Source organism: Melanaphis sacchari, unplaced genomic scaffold (genome assembly GCF_002803265.2).
Source record: "Melanaphis sacchari strain LSU unplaced genomic scaffold, SCAv2.0 Contig77_pilon_pilon, whole genome shotgun sequence".
Taxonomy (NCBI): domain Eukaryota; kingdom Metazoa; phylum Arthropoda; class Insecta; order Hemiptera; family Aphididae; genus Melanaphis; species Melanaphis sacchari.
In genome coordinates this window covers 86850-107411 of record NW_020271547.1, presented here as the reverse complement: position 1 = coordinate 107411, position 20562 = coordinate 86850, and the positions used below count along the sequence as shown (strand labels likewise).

Below are 20562 nucleotides of genomic sequence, written 5' to 3'. Positions count from 1 at the left end.
AAAATGTTATGATGATACCTTCTTTAATTATTAAACCGATTTTTTAAAGAAAATAGATAATTAATTAAATTTTAAAATTTATGCTTTGATTTATAATTAAATTATATTTCCCCTTTAATGATTTTGACAAAGTTTGTTAAAACTTGAAATTAAAATGCTTATAAGAATAAATTGTGAATTTTTATGAATCAATAAAAAAAACTTTTGAAAGATCTTTTATTAAATTTTCAAGTATTTTATTACAAAATAAACAAATATTTATCTAGATTTATGGAAATTAAATTAAAACAAATTTCAAACTTCAAATGTCTATAAATGTCTAGATCTTAACATGTATAGCAAATGATGAATTAAATATTTGAAAATTTCAAGTATTTAAATCTAATTTTTCTTTTAATTACAACAAAAAATAAAAATAAATCATTTGAGGAGAAATAATTATTTTATGGTTAAATATGTAATGTCGTAAAAATTTTATCTTTAAACGTTTATAAAAAATTAATTTGACTTTCTGGTAGCAATTGTTAGTATTTAGTAGTTTAAACAACTTATATAAAACCTTATTTTGAATTTTAAAATTTTAGAAATTAGGAAAAATGTTTGTGAATTTCTAACAAAAATAATAATTTGATTATTTTCGAGATTCTAAAAATTTCGACGAAATTCTTAATTTAAACGCTAGTAAAAAAATATTTTAACTAATTGTCCATATTTATTAACTAGTATTTAAAACACTTATGAAAAATCATATATCATATTTTCAAATATTTTAACACAGCGAAGACTTTATTATTATTAGCATTATATAAAAATAACTTAATAAAATATAAAAATTTAAGTTTTTATAAATAATAAAAATAATAATAATAGTTCAAAAGAGTAATATTTTGAAAACTATATAATGTAAATATTGAAAATAATAATATAAACATTTGTCAACATTTTAAAATAAGATATGTTTATTTATTTTCGAGTTATCCAAAAAAATCAATTTAGTCGAAAACTTGATTTTTGTAAAATTTACTGTTTTTCCTGATATTGTTATTTTTTTTCCCCAATATTTTACAAAACAACCATAAATCTTATACTGTTAAAAGTACTAACTAGATCTGATTTTTTATTCAAATCTACTCTCACAATTGAAAATTAAAACATTTTAAGTAAAAACTATCAAAATCTATTTTTATTGTGATTTGAAATTAATTTCATTTTGAATACTCATAAAATATTTTTTTTATGTCTTAATTTAAATTTAGGTAACGTTTTAAATATATTAATATTTAACAATTTATTTAAAATCAATGAAATGCATTTCCTTGACTGACTTGAGTAATTTTTTTTTAAATGTTCCACGTGTTTGCGTTTTTATAACTGGGATAGTTGAGTTCTATAGTGATTATCTCATGCTACGTCAATTAGATTCATTTCAAAATGATAGATCTTTTCATAATTTATTTTTTATTAGTAAATATTCAAAATTCGAATAACTAAAATGTATTAACTTTGTAAATCGAAAACTCAATATTATTTTATGATTATTATTATTTTTAATACCTTTTGTAATTTTCAGTAGGTAATGTTTAAAATAATATCCAAGGTTTATTTATATCATATACTCATAATATCACTATGTACGCATATATCTAACATGAAATTATTAATTTTGTTATAGATGATTGGTAGCTTAAAATTAAAAAAAAAAACTCATTACTATAATCTTCTCATAAAAAATAAACTTTACACAACATTTTTTTTGAATAAAATATATTTTTATCTAATATTAAAAATTGTAGATTTGTATCAATATAATGAATGATTGAAACGAAACGAATGACAATCATTTGAGATATCTACAGTTGAATTACTACTCTGAAAAAATTTGGTATTCGGAAAGAGTTAAAAAAATGTTTCTACGCAAATGAAAATCGCTTAACGTACACAATAAAAATTCGTAATAAACGTTTAAAATTTTCTATTTTTAATAGTTTTTTTTTTTTTTGTATTAATTAATTTAAGTTAACTTGGCTCATAAACTTTTCTAGCTATCATTTGTGTCTTTATGTCTAGGATAGGATTTTAGATATTTAACATACTTTACAGCTATTATAAATAACTATATGATAGAATCTGAAAAAAATTGCTCGCCTATTTTCATTTACATTTATTTTAAACTTAGTCTTTGTATTCAAATACATTTTTATATTGATAATACTTCTGCGATATACATCAAAAAGTTGTATCTAAATGAAAAATAACGATTTTAGTTATTTTCTTATATATTATTTAATATTAATTTTAGGGTCCTAAAACTTTCCAATATTATGTGTATTATTATATTATGGTTTTTTTTTTTTTTTTTTTTATAAGAAGCTAATCTTATTTATATTATTTAAATTACGATCACTGAATGCTACAAATACTCACAAAAACAACTCGAAGAATATAAACAATATTTTACTATACAATATAATATACATTGCGTTTTCAAGGGTAAATCATAAATTTAATTCGTTATGAATAAAAAAAAATAAAAATAAAAATATAATAATAACAATAATATTTTTTTATCCCGTATTGGCCGTATTTCAATATATTATTGGCCATGATTTTTAAATGCATAAAACAACATATTTTATTTGCGTGATACACGATAAATTCGGTTCTTTACCTTCTTATAACATTTAAGTTTCTATTTTATGTACTCATATGTACCTGTATGTATATTATTGCTTATTTAAAAATGTATTATTCAGTTCTAATAGTGACATATTTTTGCACTACTTTTGTGTTATAAAATAATGCCGTCACGCCGTTGTCTATCAACGAATAGCTTGAGTTTTGTTTTATCGGCACTAAATTACTTTAATCTTTTTTCTACTATATCGTACGTCAACCATTGTTATGCTATATAATACAGCACCGCGTATTTATCACGCCATGTTGTTTAGTCGTGTTTGCCGATTAAGTTTAATGTCATTTTGGGTGGCTTTTGAATTCGATTACACGAAATAACATTAATTATTCTATACACGTGTATTATATAATATATTATAAAAAAAGTACCTAATATATATTCTCAATTTATAGACATATATCAACATCGATAAACTTACACACATTTCAAATGAGAAAATAAGAGAGTACCTACATAAAGTGATTTTTCTTACTTTAGTATAAATACAATTTTTATTTGATAAATTAAAATATTTTAGTTACTAATAGGTATCATAATGAAGATATTATAAGTAACTTTCAACTCAGGCTATAAACTGTTTAGAATGAATAATTTTTACTACACGATATTTGATATTCCTTATGACGAAATATTTATCGAAGATAAACAAACATTTTTTTTGTAAGCTTGTTTATATCAAAAATAAAATATAAAGTATAACGAAAAAAGTGATTACGTCGTCTTTTTGGTATCACAATATAGTTTTACGAGTAAAACGCAGTTGTGTATTTATCCTTTACTTATTAAATGTAAGATATCCATAAATACTCCCCTTGTTCATGTTCATCTTAAATGATAAATTTATTCAAAACTGAAATTTTTTAAGTATATTTTAGATAATATTTTAAAATTCTATTCGATAATTATTACTTAAACATTTTTATGTACCTAATTCAAAATCCGGACGAGTATTTTCTAAGTTATTAAAATTATTTTACTAAGTATAATAACCTTTAAAAGTGGCTTTTAAAAAAATATATAAAATAGATTTAATATTTGATTTGTTAAACGATGATTCTTATTTGAAAAAAAAACAGTTTGTATTGGTACAGGACACTCCTTAAGTGCTAAAAAAATCTCAAGAATTTAGAAATTTGATCTTTAAGAATATTTAAAACTTTTAAAAAATATACTTAGAGTAACTAAATTTTTTAAGATAAAAGGGGTATACACTGATCATGCTTGGTTAATCACTCTATATACTATTTATTTTAAATTGTTTTGCAAAAATATATTTATTGTGCACAACTCTGCAAGTATAATATAACAATAGCATAGGTATCTGGTATATAGATACAATAGTAAATATTTCAGTACAGATTCAGTGTAATAAATAATGATTTATAACTATAAATTCAGTAATTAATTCATTGTAATATATTTCTCTTATGGTGCATCGAAAATTTGCCGATGAAATTTAGATGAAAATTCAAGTAAAAAAAAAAATTTAGAAAGATCTCAAAATATAAATAACTTTACTTCAGTAAAATACATTTCTACAAATTTGTATGTGCCTATAAATTAATATTATATATAAAATGCTTGAATATAATTAGAAGTCATTTCATAACAACATTTTTGGAAAACTATTATTAAGTTTATATTTTTTTTGAATGATAACATACTCGTACACAGGTCTTTTTTATGTTCCCATTTTGTGACGCCACTATACTCGTCCATTCGTCTAACATTCTACTAATAGAAAAGCATATTTGAGTTTGAAGCAGTTAACGAGTAAATCGTATTTTTATCATTATAATTTATAATTAATAAGTGTTGTAATATTCTAATTGAAAAAAAAAAATTAACCATTTTTATCTCGGTAGCCCAGCGGCAGAGATACAGTTCAACATTGTCATTTATTATTCATATTTATTATTTTGTAACATTATAACTTTGTAACTGCGGGCTAGTACTGTACCTCATCGTGTATTTTTATTCTCTGTCTTGGAATTTTAATTTCTTGTTCTCTATGTTTCCGCTACAGATATAATATTATTATTATTGAAATTCGTGTTGGCGTGTTACTTCTATTTGTTCACTTGTCGAGAACAAACGAAAAAAACGACAGACCAGACAAATAATATTACTGCAAACGGTGGTCGGTGGCGTAATTTTTGGGTGCCATTATCGCAATGTATGATTTATAACTATTTTTAATCCGATAAGTATAATTAGACGCAGATCAATTGCAGCTACCTAATAAAGAACAATTTTGAGTGCGTAAAATAATTTTATAATTTTTTTTATTTACATACACATTATATTGTATCTAATAATTACAATGTTACGTACATTTAAATTATAGGTTATATATACAAATTGAGTATATATACACACATAATAATATATCTTATTATACATATGTTATAAACACTACTAAAAGAACTAACGCATAGCTGATGTGGCGGTTTTGAATATTATAATCTCATTTGAAAAACCCAAAGAAACTGATTGAAATATTTTGCATGTATTTTCATTATCTTGAGCAAAACAACTTTCATGCAAATAATTAAAAAGTTAACCGGTTCATAAACGATGAACTATTTTTTATACAGTTTAGATACTCTCATATCAAACGAGTTTTCGTATTATTATGTTTTTATCTTAGGTTTATTCCAAATAACAATTTGTCATACATATTATGTTTGTACACATTAGCATTTTGACGTCACACATAATCTTATGGTATAATGACTGAGAGTTTCAAAATATAATATTTGCTTACTACATTATAAGAAATTATATTACAAGATTCCAAATTAACTATGTTTACTAGAAATTCTGAATTATAAAAAACAAAATTTTAACACATAATTTAACTATAAAATTTTATTAATTTAAATTTAAAATGAGAGATACTATTACAAAATTACAGTTGTTATAAAATTAAGTTGTCCAAACATTTTCTATGCTAGATACAAAAGTAACATAACAACACAAGAGCGTCATACTAGTTTAAAAAAAAGATATTTACAAAGTTAATTTATTAAAACTTTACTATAATGATTAGAATTCTTTTATTTAGTTATCAAATAATTATAGCTTTTCAATAATTATGATAATTGTCGGGACGCTACAATTTTTTGAAATCGCAATCGAGTGACCAACATAAATATGTTCGTAAGCCACATAGATAAATAAAATTATATCAAGAGCTAAAATATTTATAAACGTAAAATAATAATAAGTAGAATTTGATTTTAAAAATAAGACGCGAGCTGCAAGTTGAATACTCTTGCAATAAACCATAAAGAAATATGTAACTTTAAAAATTATTAAATTTATTATTTTATAATAAATTATTACTTTTATTTATAGTACAATCGTGGTGCCAGAAAACTATTATCTATAATATGGTCAGGTAAATAAAACTACCAATCCACTTTATAGATGTGACATCCCAAATGATGACCCTACTTTATGACAGTTATTATACCATTATAAATATTTTTTGATTACTATAAAAAGCATTATTAAAATAAACATAAATATATTTAATTACTGTTATAGAAACAATGATTTACTTTTCTACAAAACATTTGACAGTTTAAGTTATTAAGACCTAAAAATGTGTGCCTAATAAAAATTTAACCAAATCAAAAAAATTTTCAATTAAATAACCTTAGTTATTTAAAATTATTTTTATCAAATTTAATGAAGTATATAGTAAATATTCAATGTAAATTTTCACTAAAATAAATAAATAAATAATTTGCATTATTTAATTTCGTGAATAATATATAATTTGAATTTTAAGAGAAACAAGAATTTCAAAAGACTTGAAATCATGATACAATATTTATTTTAACTTAAATGTACTTCGAATATTTAAAAATCTCAAAAACCTCAGATAATAATGACTTCACTGCAAATGGTTTAATTTGAAACTCAAGAAATTAATTTTTTTAAATTTTCAACAATCTATAATTTTATAAAAATGTTTAGTTTTTCGTATTACAAGACATACATTTTTCGTTTTTCAAGTGCGATATTTTTTAATTTACTTCAATTTAATAACAATTATACTATCCTGCGGTAATTTCCAAGTACTAAGTAATTTACATTTACATCTGTTTATTTAAACAAAATTTAAAATTCATTTAACTAGTATAAAATTATGTTTGATGTATCTTAATTATTTTATGATTAAACGTCTTGATCCTGAAAATATACATGATTTTATTTTAATACATTTTAAATATAGAACTGCTGTCAAAAAAAAACGAATATTTTACCGATATTAAATTTTTTGAGACTCCGCACTATTCTAAAAAAATAACAATATGAACTAAAAAGTGTCAAAAATGTCAAAATTCATAACCAATATAAACATAGGTATGTAGGTATTATGCATTGGGGATGATTATTATAAAAGTTTATACATAAGAATATTCAGTGTAATATATATATTCTTTAATATAACTTAAAAATAAAACAATATATTTTATCGTATTTCTTTATTAAGTTTATGCGGTTTATGTCTAAAATATCGTTAGTTGTAAAACTTACAATATTTATCGAATTTAAACAAAATATACATAATTGAATTGAACGAAAAAGAGCCAATTTGAAAATTTGAAAAAAATAATTAATTATAAGTTATGAATAAATTGAGAAATTTAATGTAGCGTTTCTGATGCTTTATATTTATTAATTTAATATTACTACTCAACAAAATTATACAAATTATACCGGAAAATTTATTTTATATTATTTTTTTTTTTTATAATTTAGTAGCACATGTGATTACTTTAATACTATTAACCTCTCTTTAAACTGTTTTTATTACGTCAGTATTAACTTTAAAATTAATAACAACTAATAATAAAACATGAAATAATTATTATAAAATATATAATATAATTTATACTTTTTATTTTTGTAAAAAATTAGTTTAAACTACCATATTACTATTACAAATATAGATTTTTGATAGCAATAGAAATATACAGAGTGATTCACCAAGTATTGGCGAAAATCGTTTAAGAGAATTAGCTTTCCCCCCCCCCCCCCCCCCCAAAAAAAAAAAAAAAGTCCACCAAACCCATTTAAAAATTATTCCAAAAGTATAAAGATATTATTGTTTCATTTTCATAAATATATTTTTTTTAAATTATAAGTTATAAGAAACATAATATTTTCATATTGTAAATTTGCTTATATCAACTAGGTATATATATTTAAATAGATATAAACAGTATATTAATAGTAATTTAAATACAAAAATAATATATATTATATTTTAGAATTTATTTGGATATTAACAAATTAAATATTAAATTAGAACTTTGCTAAAAATACATAAATAAAATCAACAATAATTGGAATATTAATTATTTAAAAAATACAATAAAAAAAAAAAAAATGTTCCCTTATTTTTATAAAATGCTAAAAGTAACTCTTGCTCTATATCAGTTAGTTCAGCAACATGACGTGAGTGATATTTTTCAACTATACAAAGAATAAAGACAAGAGTGAAAACGTCTATATAGGTACCAAAAATGTTTTACAAATCTATCTATTCTATGCATAGAAAAATATTTAACAAACAGTGTTGACAGTGAATGTACTTTAAATTAATTTAAAAAATGTTCAAGGATAATGGTTTTAAAATAAAATATAAAGTATTTACGACTTAGTTAAGTTATTTATAGTTTTATTTTTTTATAATATAACTACTATGTATATGTTATTAACAGTGTTGGGAATAGATAATTAATAATTTATCTAGATAAATATCATATAATTTTATTAATTTTGCAAATATTTAGTGATATAGGTACAGGTATTAGATAAAAAAAATAAATAATTTAAAATATTTTAAGATATAAATATAAAATAAAACAGTTAATTAATTAAAACATATGAAAAGTTAATCTTTGAGTTTTTTAATTTTTTTTTTAGCTCATAAAAATAAATTATCTAGATAGGTACTCATAGATAACTAGAATTTTATCTATGTGAAGATAAATATAAATGATTTGCGAGTTATCTAGATAAAATAAAAGATAAATTAATTTTATCTAAATATTCTCCAATACTGGTTATTAAAATAAATATAATAATGCTAAATGATAATAATACTAATAATGCTTAAATATGTAAAAAAAAAAAATGGATAGTTATTTTATTTCAAATATTTGGTGCAAAACAATTATTTAAATATTAAATTAAAATTTGTCAAGAATATTTATGAGGGGATGGGGGGATACCCTGTATTTCCCCTCCCTCAACTTTTTCAATGTATTTCCACCTATAACACCCAGCTCGAATGAGCTCCCTTTTTCCTTAATTATAAATAAATTCAAAATCTAATTTTTGGTATTCTTAGACATTCGAGAACCATAATTTATCTTAAGTGTACTTAGTATAACAACTTAAAAACTACACGTTCAAATCTTTAATTAGATACATCAATATTTTCAAAAAAGTTATTCACTAAATAATTTAGAATAAAAAACAATTCTCATTTGAAAGTCATAAGTTTTTATTGCCGCAGGATACTTTTTAAGAAGTACCAAATATTATGTTAGTAATTCAAAAATACGGTCTTTAAATGTACTTGAAAATTCAAAATTCAAAATTAGAATAAATTTATTTTAAAGAAAAAAATTCTAATGATTATACTTGTAAATAACATATATAATAAAATATTCTAAAACCAATAGGCTAACAAACTGTTTCCGTTCAGAATTGTTTATTATACTTTAAAATTATAAATAATGATTTATCCTTGAATTAAAATTTAACACATTTGTACATTATACTTTAGATTAATGATGACTGACGAGGTATTCTTTTCAACTCATATAATCTATAGCAACTCATCGCTCTTTTATTTTTACTTCTATCTAACAACACTTTTAAGAAAAAAATTGCATCAAACTTCAACAACAAAAATAATTTCAGGTATAAAGTTAAATTTAAAATTTTATATTTTTAACTGCGCCTATAAGAAAAATAGCTGTACATTTTTATTTATATAAATAGAATGTATTATTATAAAAAGTTAAGTTTTTGCAATATAAATCTATCGTTGTTAATATCATTTGATAATCATAAATATTCAAATTACGATTTTTTGAATAGAAGTCAAGTTATATTCCTAATCGTTAAAATTACGCTTTCATAAAATTACATATATTGACTAATTGATTTGACACAAACAACAACTAAACCAACTGTGCATAAGTATAGATACCCATAATAATTATCGGTAAACATTTCTTTGTAGAATTAAAAATATAGAAGAAAATCATTTAGTTACCTACAGGATTAGTTATCAGACAAAAAATTAAGACAGTTTTGTTTGGTAATAAAAACAAATTTCATACGTCCTTGAATTCATGAATTATTCATTTTTGAAAAATTAGGTGGTTGCGGTTAATTATAATGTAGTTTAAGTACTAAATATGGAAGTACGAACGAGTACACATATAATTTGTATTAAACGGCTGTAATAGCTTAATTTTATTATAGAGCAGATCGATACTTAACAATTAAAAATAATAACTTTAGAGTTGGTTAACGTTGTACATTTTTAGTATAAATATATTACGTACATTTTATATACCTACTATACTTTATAATTGAGGTTTTTTTTGGTTTTTTTATTTATTTATGGAAACAAGTTTGTCAAGAACTTTTAGATTGTTTCGAACTCTAGGACTACGGCACATAGTTGTTATCAACAACACTGACGAGGTAAAATAAAAATAATATTTTAAACATTTGTACATATTTTTATTATTTCTATTCCATGATTTTCAAGTCTGTTATTATTTGAAATAGTGATTATTTGGTTTTTTGCACCTTGGTCTTATACCACTTAAATTTTTTTATAGCTAAAATTCACAAAGAGTTCAAAGAACTTGTTTCATTTTTTTAACTTTCATCTTTGTTCATCTAGCTTAAAAGCACGAATAATTAAATGAATTAGGTTTGTTTTCAATATTTAATTTAGTTAAGTAAATTTGTTAATATTCCATTAAACAGAATACTTGATGTTATTTATCAACCTATTTTATGGTAGTTTTATTTTTATTTATTATTATTATTATTATTATTAAAACCTTTAATGAATTTGTATACCTTGACACTCCTTACCCTAATCGTGCATCCCTAACAGACTGTTTAACTTTTTCTTTTTATCATTAATCAAGTTTGTAATAATTTACTAGTTATGTAATAATGTAATATTATCTTATATCTAAACCCTTACTGATTAAAAAAACTAAAATATTAACTCGAAAAACTTTTTATTTCAAAAGTAAAAACAAAATTAGATAACCAAAAAGTGGTTGTTTTTTTTTACGTAAAATATTAATATATAATAAATATATTGGGTAATAAACATATTATATATAAGTCAATTAATAAATAACTATTGCTTATTATTTGACAACTTTCTAATTCTTAAAGTGTTTACTTATGTATTATATTAAAAAATTTTAAACCCATTGATATTAAACGTTTAAAAGTTTAAACTCAATAAAGTAAATAGATATTGACAAAAACAAAATGCAATATGTTTATAAGTAGGTATACATAATAACTAATAACGTACTATGTATGAATAATATGCAATACATAATTCAAGATAGCAAGTAAAACAAACTTTAATGGTGTAATCAGGATCTTATCTAAAGAGGAGGGGAAAAATATACGTTGCCAAACATAATATGTTTAAATAATATTATCATTTTCCTGGAGAGAAGGTTGTACGGTTATCAGTAGCACGTTAATTCATCTCAATTCAATTTATCATAATCAATTTACCTCATATATAAATATATTTAAATCAACTACGGCTGAAAATCTAAGAATATCACGTTACATTACTATCACTGATTAATAATTATAATCTTTATCGTAGTTATTGCTTATCTGCAGCTTTAATGTATTACGTTTAAAAATAAATCTACAATAAACGATAATGAGATAACTAGGCCAGTTTATGCCTCAGTCAATCAACAATCGTCGAACTTCATTTATATTGCATGTTTCCGTATTGGTGCGTTTTCACTTTTCTGCTAAATTACGGCTATTGACATTTTAAAGACTGAAAAAGAAAAATATATTCTTTCATTAAATGGTTAACATATTTTCGTAAAAGAAAAAAAAGTGACGTGAAGTCAATATAGAAATATAACCAATATTTTAAAAACAAAATGTCATGGACGCGTTCATTCAAGTGACGGAAAATATTAAATTTTTAATAAGTTGTATTTACCGACTATAAGAACGTTTCGAAATCAACAGGCACTAATATTTAAAAAAAAAAATAGTAAATTTACTAAAATAAATAGCTATTCATAACATTGATACAAATTCTCAATATGTAGTAACTACAGCATTATTTCAAATCCTTACAAAATGTGCAGCTCAGTAACCTACTCATAATATTCATAGACTCAAGTGTACTATACAACGTGTACATAAACACAACAAATTCAAAACGATCCACCCAATTTTAATTTTATTATATTTATATCTAACACAGCGGTTCTCAAACTGTGCTCCGCGGAGCCCTAGGGCTCCGCGAGAGTAGTCTAGGGGCTCCGTGGCTCCCTGAGAATATTTGTATTTATTAAATTTAAATTATTAAATTATTATTATATTTCTTAGTTAAATTTTTATTTTTATAATCAATATTATTTAGACCGTACCAATATGAATTATTTTAAACGTTTAAAACTTTAAAATATTTATAAATCCACATATGTCATATTTTGTGTCATTGTCAAAATGAGATTAGATAAAAGTCGGGTTTTTTGTTCATTTGACATGTTGTACGATAATTATTTAGTTTACTTATCTACAATAGTACAATCTACATTCTACGAAGTTCTAATAATTTCTTGATTCTTCAGTCATTACTCGTTATTCATCGGCCGCTGACGCAAATATTGTTATTTCGGTGTGTATTTCGTATTACGTGTTTCCTATTTTACCATCAATTGTTTTTATTGTTAACAATTTTTTTTGTGAATAAAAATTCAAATGGATCGTATATATTCGTATTTTACAGAAAATGAAAATAAAAAGCAAATCATTTACAATTGTTAATTATAATTACATAATTTATTTATGAATTTTTGTTGTCTCATATAGACATTTCTGATCTTTGGGGCTCCGTAATTTTTTTTAGGAATATATGGGCTCCGCGAACAAAAAAGTTTGAGAACCGCTGATCTAACAAATTGACAAAAACCATCAATGATAATCCTTTTTTTACAAATGACAGAGGTATTATTATCAACAGGATTTAAATTTTTTCAACAACGAATTTATTGAAACTTATAGCACAATGTAACATTTGAATTTGTGATTGGACATTTTCAAGTAATTCATCTTTATTTCATCAAATTTATGCTAGTCATGCAATACAATATTTAAAGTTTTGTCGTCAGCTTAAATCTTATTACCCTATAAAAAAGAAAATTACTTATAGACGTACATTTCATGCTTTAAAAACTATAACTATGGATGAAGTCTTAAAACTATTATGGTTAACTTTAAAAAAGCTACTATGAATACAATAAATTACGAGTTTTCAGAAACAGAAATAAAAGAATGCTTTTTAATTTTTCACAGTGTAAATGGTGACAAATTCAGGATGCAAGTCTTCAAATAAAATAAAAGACGATGTAAAATTTGCATTACAAGTATAAAAGTTACAAGATTTAGCTTATGTATCAGAAAATAAGGTACATAATTATTAATCTTTCTAATAAACTGTAGGTGGACACTTCATATTATATGGAATACGACAAATTATTATCGCTAACACTGAACTATTTTGAAGAGACTTGGATAGGGTACAAAAAAAGGAAAGCATCTAAATTTAGCATTTCAATTTAAAATTGTTATTTATTAGTTTCGGAAGATTTACGTAGGACTAATAATGCAGTAGAAGAATGACATAATTGTTTTACTTTAGTTTTAAATCAATGTCATCCAAGTACTTGAAAATTCATAACCAATTTAAAAAATGATGATAATATAAAAAAAGTAAAACTTGAATAATATATAGCTGGCGAATGTCCTCTTGTGAAAAAAGAATACTTAAAAAAAAAGCACAGCGTTTAAAAAATATTTGCTTTGATTTAAAAAATATAAAGATAAATAGTACAAAAAATAGTACACAATTTCCAATTACAAATATAATATTTTACATTTATATAATTTTAACGATTAATTATTTTAACTTTAGTTAAATGATAATTACAGACTTATTTTTTAAGACAAAAATTTAGCTATAACTACATAAAAAATAAATGTGTAAACAGTTCTAAGTCTATATTAACACGGAAAAAATAAAACGTAGAATTTAGTAGATTAATTTACAATAAATTGACGTGGCGATAAGTTGACATTATGATAAATTAACCACAATGAATTTACGTGCTTATGTACATATACCTTACCATCCCCGTCACCACTGTTTTTTAAAAGTATTCAGGGTTGATATTATTAGTACTACACATATATTTATAAAACTATTTTCTTTAAAACAAAAAATAATAGCAAATTAAAAATTTACTATAAAAATAAATATAAAATTTTTTATGTAAAACATTAGTAGTATAAAATATTTATGATTTATTATGTACACATGAATCAATAATAATTAAACCACTAAAACAATGGTTTTTAAATTTAAGTAAAAATCACAACTAAAGTTTATTTGTACTCGTTGTTTCAAACAGTCGAAAATTAACTTATCTATAAGTTAATAACAAGTGTCTGAGTAGTGCACTATTAGTACGGTTTTGCGACTATAATGAGTAGTGAATTATGCCAAAATAAAAATAAAGTAATACAATAATAAATGATAAAATAACTCATATTTTAGTGTTTTAATTTGATTGTTATCTGTATTTTATTGCAATATTGAAATTATTTAGAACGTCGAACAAAAATATATATTTAATCAAAGCATGGACTTTCTATGTAGTCGGTGATGTAACTTATAATATACCTATTAATTATGCCCTCACCCTGCAATATTTTTTGAATTTTTAATGCATTATAATTTATAAGTTTATAACATAAATGCAAGGCCGTATATAAGAGGGGTTTTTAGGGGTTAAACCTCCTCCCCCCCTCGAAATACTTTATAGTTAATAAATTTAATTTATTTAAGTAACTTAGTTATAATAATTTACCATGTGACCATGTGGGTACTAAATAATATGATAACTATGTTTGATTATCAATTATATTGTTAAAATTTTTTATTTTGTTTAAAATAAGTGTTAGTTTTTTTTGAAAATATTATTTGATTTACCCCCCCCCCCCCCCCCCGAAAATTTGCTTCAGCTACGACCTTGCATAGAAGTACTAAATGGGTTGCTAAATATTCAAATATTGTATACATGTTATTGTATGCTACGGATCCACGAGCTATCCCCTTAAAATAACAACCAAACACCTATTATTCGACACATAATTAATATTATAAATTATAATAATTATAAATAATATTATAAATTATAATATTATTTATGTATATAACCACAAATATTAAAAACAATATTATATATTATATTTATATCAGTGAAAATAAATACAATGGAAGAATCTATAAATTCCTCTCTGTAAATACTTCACTGAAACTTAATAAGGGATACAATTCTTGTTCACTTTTATACTCGTTGAGACTTTCTAAAACGGTTTATAACAAATAACAAGAAAATTGACGCAAAGAATAATTAAAAACTATTGGAAATAGACAATAACATATTATTTATATAACTTTTTCGACTAACTGGAAATGTTTGGAATGGTATATATCTCTTATTTGAACAAAAACGTATGCACAATTAACAAACATAACGAGTTACACGCCATTTACTCTATACGGAAAAGTCAACTCGAAACACAACGTTAAGTAGGTACATTATGTAATTTATTAAATTCATTTTTTTAAATTAGATATATACTGTGAAAAAAATTATGAAATATTATTTTTAATGTCGCAATGTTTCTTAAAAATCGTGCCATAGTTGGTAAATTAAAATTTTATAATACATACATAAGTACATTACATTTACATATCTATATATACATTATGGTGGTCCTTATTTATATTTGTGGAATATTTTTTTTTGAAAAGTTAACACAGTACCTTTTTAATTTGTTCAGTTACATGAGTAAGTAATTTTGACGAAATTCGGATGGTCTCAATCAACCCCTTTTGGTGCCACATTGGGGTTGAATATGACAGAAGGGGTATTTTTCTTATTATTTTATTTAGTTCAGAAACTATCGTATTTTGCGAAAATTTAAAAATTGTCCATTATTTTTCAAGAAAAATTGATAATATTAAAATATTGTATTTATTTATTGAAATTAATTTTTCTCGATTAATTAAATATACATAACGTCCGTTTGAATGTATGATAAAATATTTTACATATTTATAACACAGAATTTAGTATTCTAAAAAAAGATTTATTCTACAAAATGTAATAAGATCATTTTTTTATAGATTTTAGTTTTGTTTACCTAATTTTTTGTGAAATTACAATATGTTGATAAAACATTTTTTATTTTTATTTTTCATTTTACTAATAATGAATTGTTGACTCCTAAAATGTTTTCTTGAGTGTTTGTCCATCACTTTATGGATATTTCATTCAATAGTTTTTAACAATCTAGAAAATATCCACAAAACGATAGACAAACACTCAAGAAAACATCTTAGGAGTCGACAAAACATTATTATTAAAATAAAAATGTTTTATTAACATAGTGTAATTTCACAAAAAATTTAGGTTAACAAAACCAAAACCTATAAAAAAATGATCTTATAACATTTTTAGTGTAAACCTTTTTTTAGAATACTAAATCCTGTGTTATAAATATGTAAGGTATTTTATCATACATAATATATAAATATGACATATTACAAGCTTAACGAACAACGATTGTCAGCGCAGTTTGTGATTAGCGTTAAATATATCAATATCGTTCTGAAGCTAATAATAAGTATAAACACCTACACAATACACATTAATACATAATAATGCATTTTACTTTACTTTTAATGTGGATTAAGCATAATTTTATTGAAATTAAATATCCATGATTGTTTAATAATTTTTTTATTGTTAGTATAATTCCAAAATATAATATAGACTTCCTTTCAGCCATTTTCTTCTAAAATAATTTTTTTTTAAATCAGCTATAATCCACAGACTAGTTCAATCTTTTTTTTAAACTTTATTTATAAAATAGTTTGTAATTAAGTATTATAATAGGCATGTATTCAGATAAACATTATGACTTGAACACACATGAAAATAGCAGCCATTCATTTGAATATTTGATTAGAATGGATAATAATTTAGTACGATTGAAATTTAATTCTCAACGTTAATTTCTCTTTAGTCTGCGAAGAGGATTATTAATAATAATGTCAAAAAGTAGATGTTAGTAGATTTGAGTGATTTTTAATTGAAAACGAAATCATTTATACAGGATTTTGGCAATTTATTTTATTGTAATTATTTTTAGTTTAAATGAAGAATATAACTAAAAACATACAAAAGGTAATTTATAATCATACAAAGAGTTATAATCTGAAAAGTTCTTACTAGAATTTTTAATAGCACCTCATAGTTGATACTGTATATCCAAAAAGTCATCAATAAAGTTTTATTTTATAACTTTATAGTTTCGTCAAAATTTTAACTTCAAATGCATAAAAAAATAAAATTGTGCGTATATATTTTTAATATTAATTGTATACAGATATAAAAACAACTTATGTAGAATCTCAAATTAAATTTTCAAGAATTTTGACCCAGCAAATAATTTGTTATCAATGTTTGAAAAAAAAATAGCTCAAAATGAGTTAAAAAATGTTGAAAATATTTTCATATAATGAAAATGAAAATAAAAGTATTTGGTGAAAAATTTTAAATATCGACAGTTATTTATTTTCAAAAAAGTTATTATTCAAGTCCAATGCTGTAACTTTAAATGATCATAAAAATTTAATTTAGCTTTCCAGAAGATTTTTTTTTTTACATAGGTTAAAAATTTTTAAAAAATCCTTGTTTTCAATTTTTAAATCTTAATAAAAACAAATATTTTTTTATGTGTAACTAATTACAAAATAAATTGTATTCTTCGAGATTTTTACGAATTTTGTCAAAATTTAGAATTTAAATGCTTATAAAAAAATATTATGATTATTAATTTTTAATAAAGTTGGAAAATAAACCATTTATCAGGATACTTGTGTTGAATTTCCAAGCATTCTTACTCATTAACAAACGTTTTATTGAAATTTATATAAAGAAAATTTAAATTATCTATAAATAACTCAAAAAAAGTCAAAATATTTTGAAGATTTTACCATGTATAGAAAATTATGAAATTAAAATTTAGTCAAAACCTGGCTAAGCATAAAAAATTCTTGTTTTCCTTTTTCATTTTGACCTTTCTAATATAAAAATTTAATCCAAAATCACCCTCAAAGTTGAATGTCGAAGCATTTTATCTATAATATATCATATACTCATACGCAAAAAATAACTCACACATAATTTTAAAATAAAATATCAATACATTCATCGCTCCTTTCAGAATCTAAAATAAATATCAAAGAAGGAGATTTTTTTTTGCTTTGTACAAGATTCAATCATAGTGAAGATACTTATACTATAATAAAACGAAATTAAGCCGATTTATAGTTTGTAGCCTTCAATATTTTAGTAGCATTTTTCAAAATATTATAGATTCAATAACAATTTATATGAAGATAATTAATCTCGACTACCTATTATTTAATATTTAAAATTTAGTCACAAAATTCATTAGACTATTATTTATATTCTCATCACTGTTGAATGAATTACTAAAAATAAATAAAATATATTTCAAATATTTTTTTCAGGTGATCGGTATCATAACACGAAAGGACTTAGCAAAATTTCGACTTTGGAGAAAAGCTGCCACAATGGGACTAAAGGAAGTCAATGTGTACTAAAAAACATATAAAATATTATTTATTATATTTATAAATTTAAAATGTATTCTCATAACTAATGTTTGCACTTATAGACGTATGTTTTCGAATTTATAAAGTGATGTTACTGAACTCCTCTTTCTACACGTCTTCGTGTGTGATCTATTTGCTCATTGTATAATATATACAAATAGTTTGTAAATAAAAAATAGCAATGTCATGCGTTAAAATATTTTTTAGAACACAAACTTATACACATATTAGGTATGTTTGTTAATTAAAATTTGAACGGTCATTAATAAATAATAAGTTATAATACAACTAATAAATTATTAAATTTAAAAATTATTATATTTATATTTTTTATCTAATAATATGAACGAATTTTAAACTCAACTCTTAAATACTATTGTACATTTTTTAGCAAACTTTATTATAAGGTGCAGAAGAATACTACTAATGAACTTGTAGAGTAAGAAGTATAAATTGTTCAGTTAACTTAACAAATATGACATTGTGAACATGAGAAATACATAAAATATTCAAAAGTAATTTTGTTGTATTAAGCTTATTAGCAATAAGACTAATACATTAGAAAAAAAAATTGTTATAGGTATTAAAATAACTTAGACTAGTCTATTACAAAAAAAGATGTTGATTTATGACAGCCGACGAGGTGAGTACACGTTTTATTTTTAAGTTATAAAGGTATATAATGGATTATGCCTATTTTTGTTTTCGAATGTATAAATATCGGTTATAGCCACCGATTTTAAACTCTCCAATAATTTCTAAAAGCTACAAATATTGCATACTTACTTTTTTTCTATTTCTATTTTATTTACGATAACGCAACAAAAAATATTCATTAGACTTGTAAATTGCGCTGATAACGCGTATAGATCTTATTCATTATTATAATGTATAAAGCACAGACTTTAATTATAGTAGGTATAAATACTCAGTTTATCTAAAATTTATACTGATAAGTCATATTATGAAATGAAAATATAGAATAACTTATAGTTTAATTGTAAATTCGTATTTATTTTAAATAATTTACTTTAATAAAACGTGTATATTTTTTAATACAACTTTTTAAATTTTCAATATAGTATAATTTTGGAGGGTGTGAGGCGCGAAAACCTCTTAAGTCACTATAAAATGAATACTTTATTTGTGTAGTTGAAAAAATGCATAGTATAAATAATCTATATTTTTGCAATAACGCAATTTGGTTATTATTTTTATAATATTATTATATAAAGGTATTTTTATCTCATATATTATTATTTAAAATAAAGAATTAGTACAAAAAGCACTGTCGTAGGTGAAAAAACGGTTTAAAAGGAAGTTGCTGGTTGTAATATTCATCTTTAAATTTCTGAAGAGGGTTAGTCAAGGAATAATAAATGATAACACTATAATATCACAGCTGCTGCACCAGTAGGTGGAAACAGGTATAAATATAAATGATAAATATTTTATGTATTACGTGCCCCGTTTTTATGAAGAATGTTTATATTTAATATTGTACCTAGTTTAGATTTTTGTATAACAGTGTTTTAGATAAAATAACATAAAAATCGCGTGGTATTCAAACAAAAATAAACCTGTGTATAAAAATATTTGTATTATTCTTATTTTGTTTACACTATAAATACGTTCCAAAAAAATTCTCGTGAACTGTATGAAACTAATTTATTATGTAAAAAAAAATTTTCGTTACATAAGTTATTTATAATATAATATTATATGTTATGTATGTAAAGTGATTCACCAAACATGATAATCAAAATTATCCTTCAAAAAATCCATTTATTTAAACTTTAATTTTTGAAAT

The 20562-nt window shown here is 22.5% G+C and overlaps 1 protein-coding gene across 1 annotated transcript in view; it reads left to right on the top strand.

Annotated features, from left to right (window-relative positions):
• Positions 1 to 18934, top strand: part of LOC112601408 (H(+)/Cl(-) exchange transporter 7-like) — a 36718-nt gene extending 17784 nt beyond the window's left edge. The window contains exon 13 of the mRNA XM_025349047.1: positions 18648 to 18934. Coding sequence (XP_025204832.1) covers positions 18648 to 18740 — 93 coding nt within the window. The 3' untranslated portion in view covers positions 18741 to 18934. The remainder of the gene's footprint in view (positions 1 to 18647) is intronic.
• The last annotated feature ends 1628 nt before the right edge of the window (positions 18935 to 20562 follow it).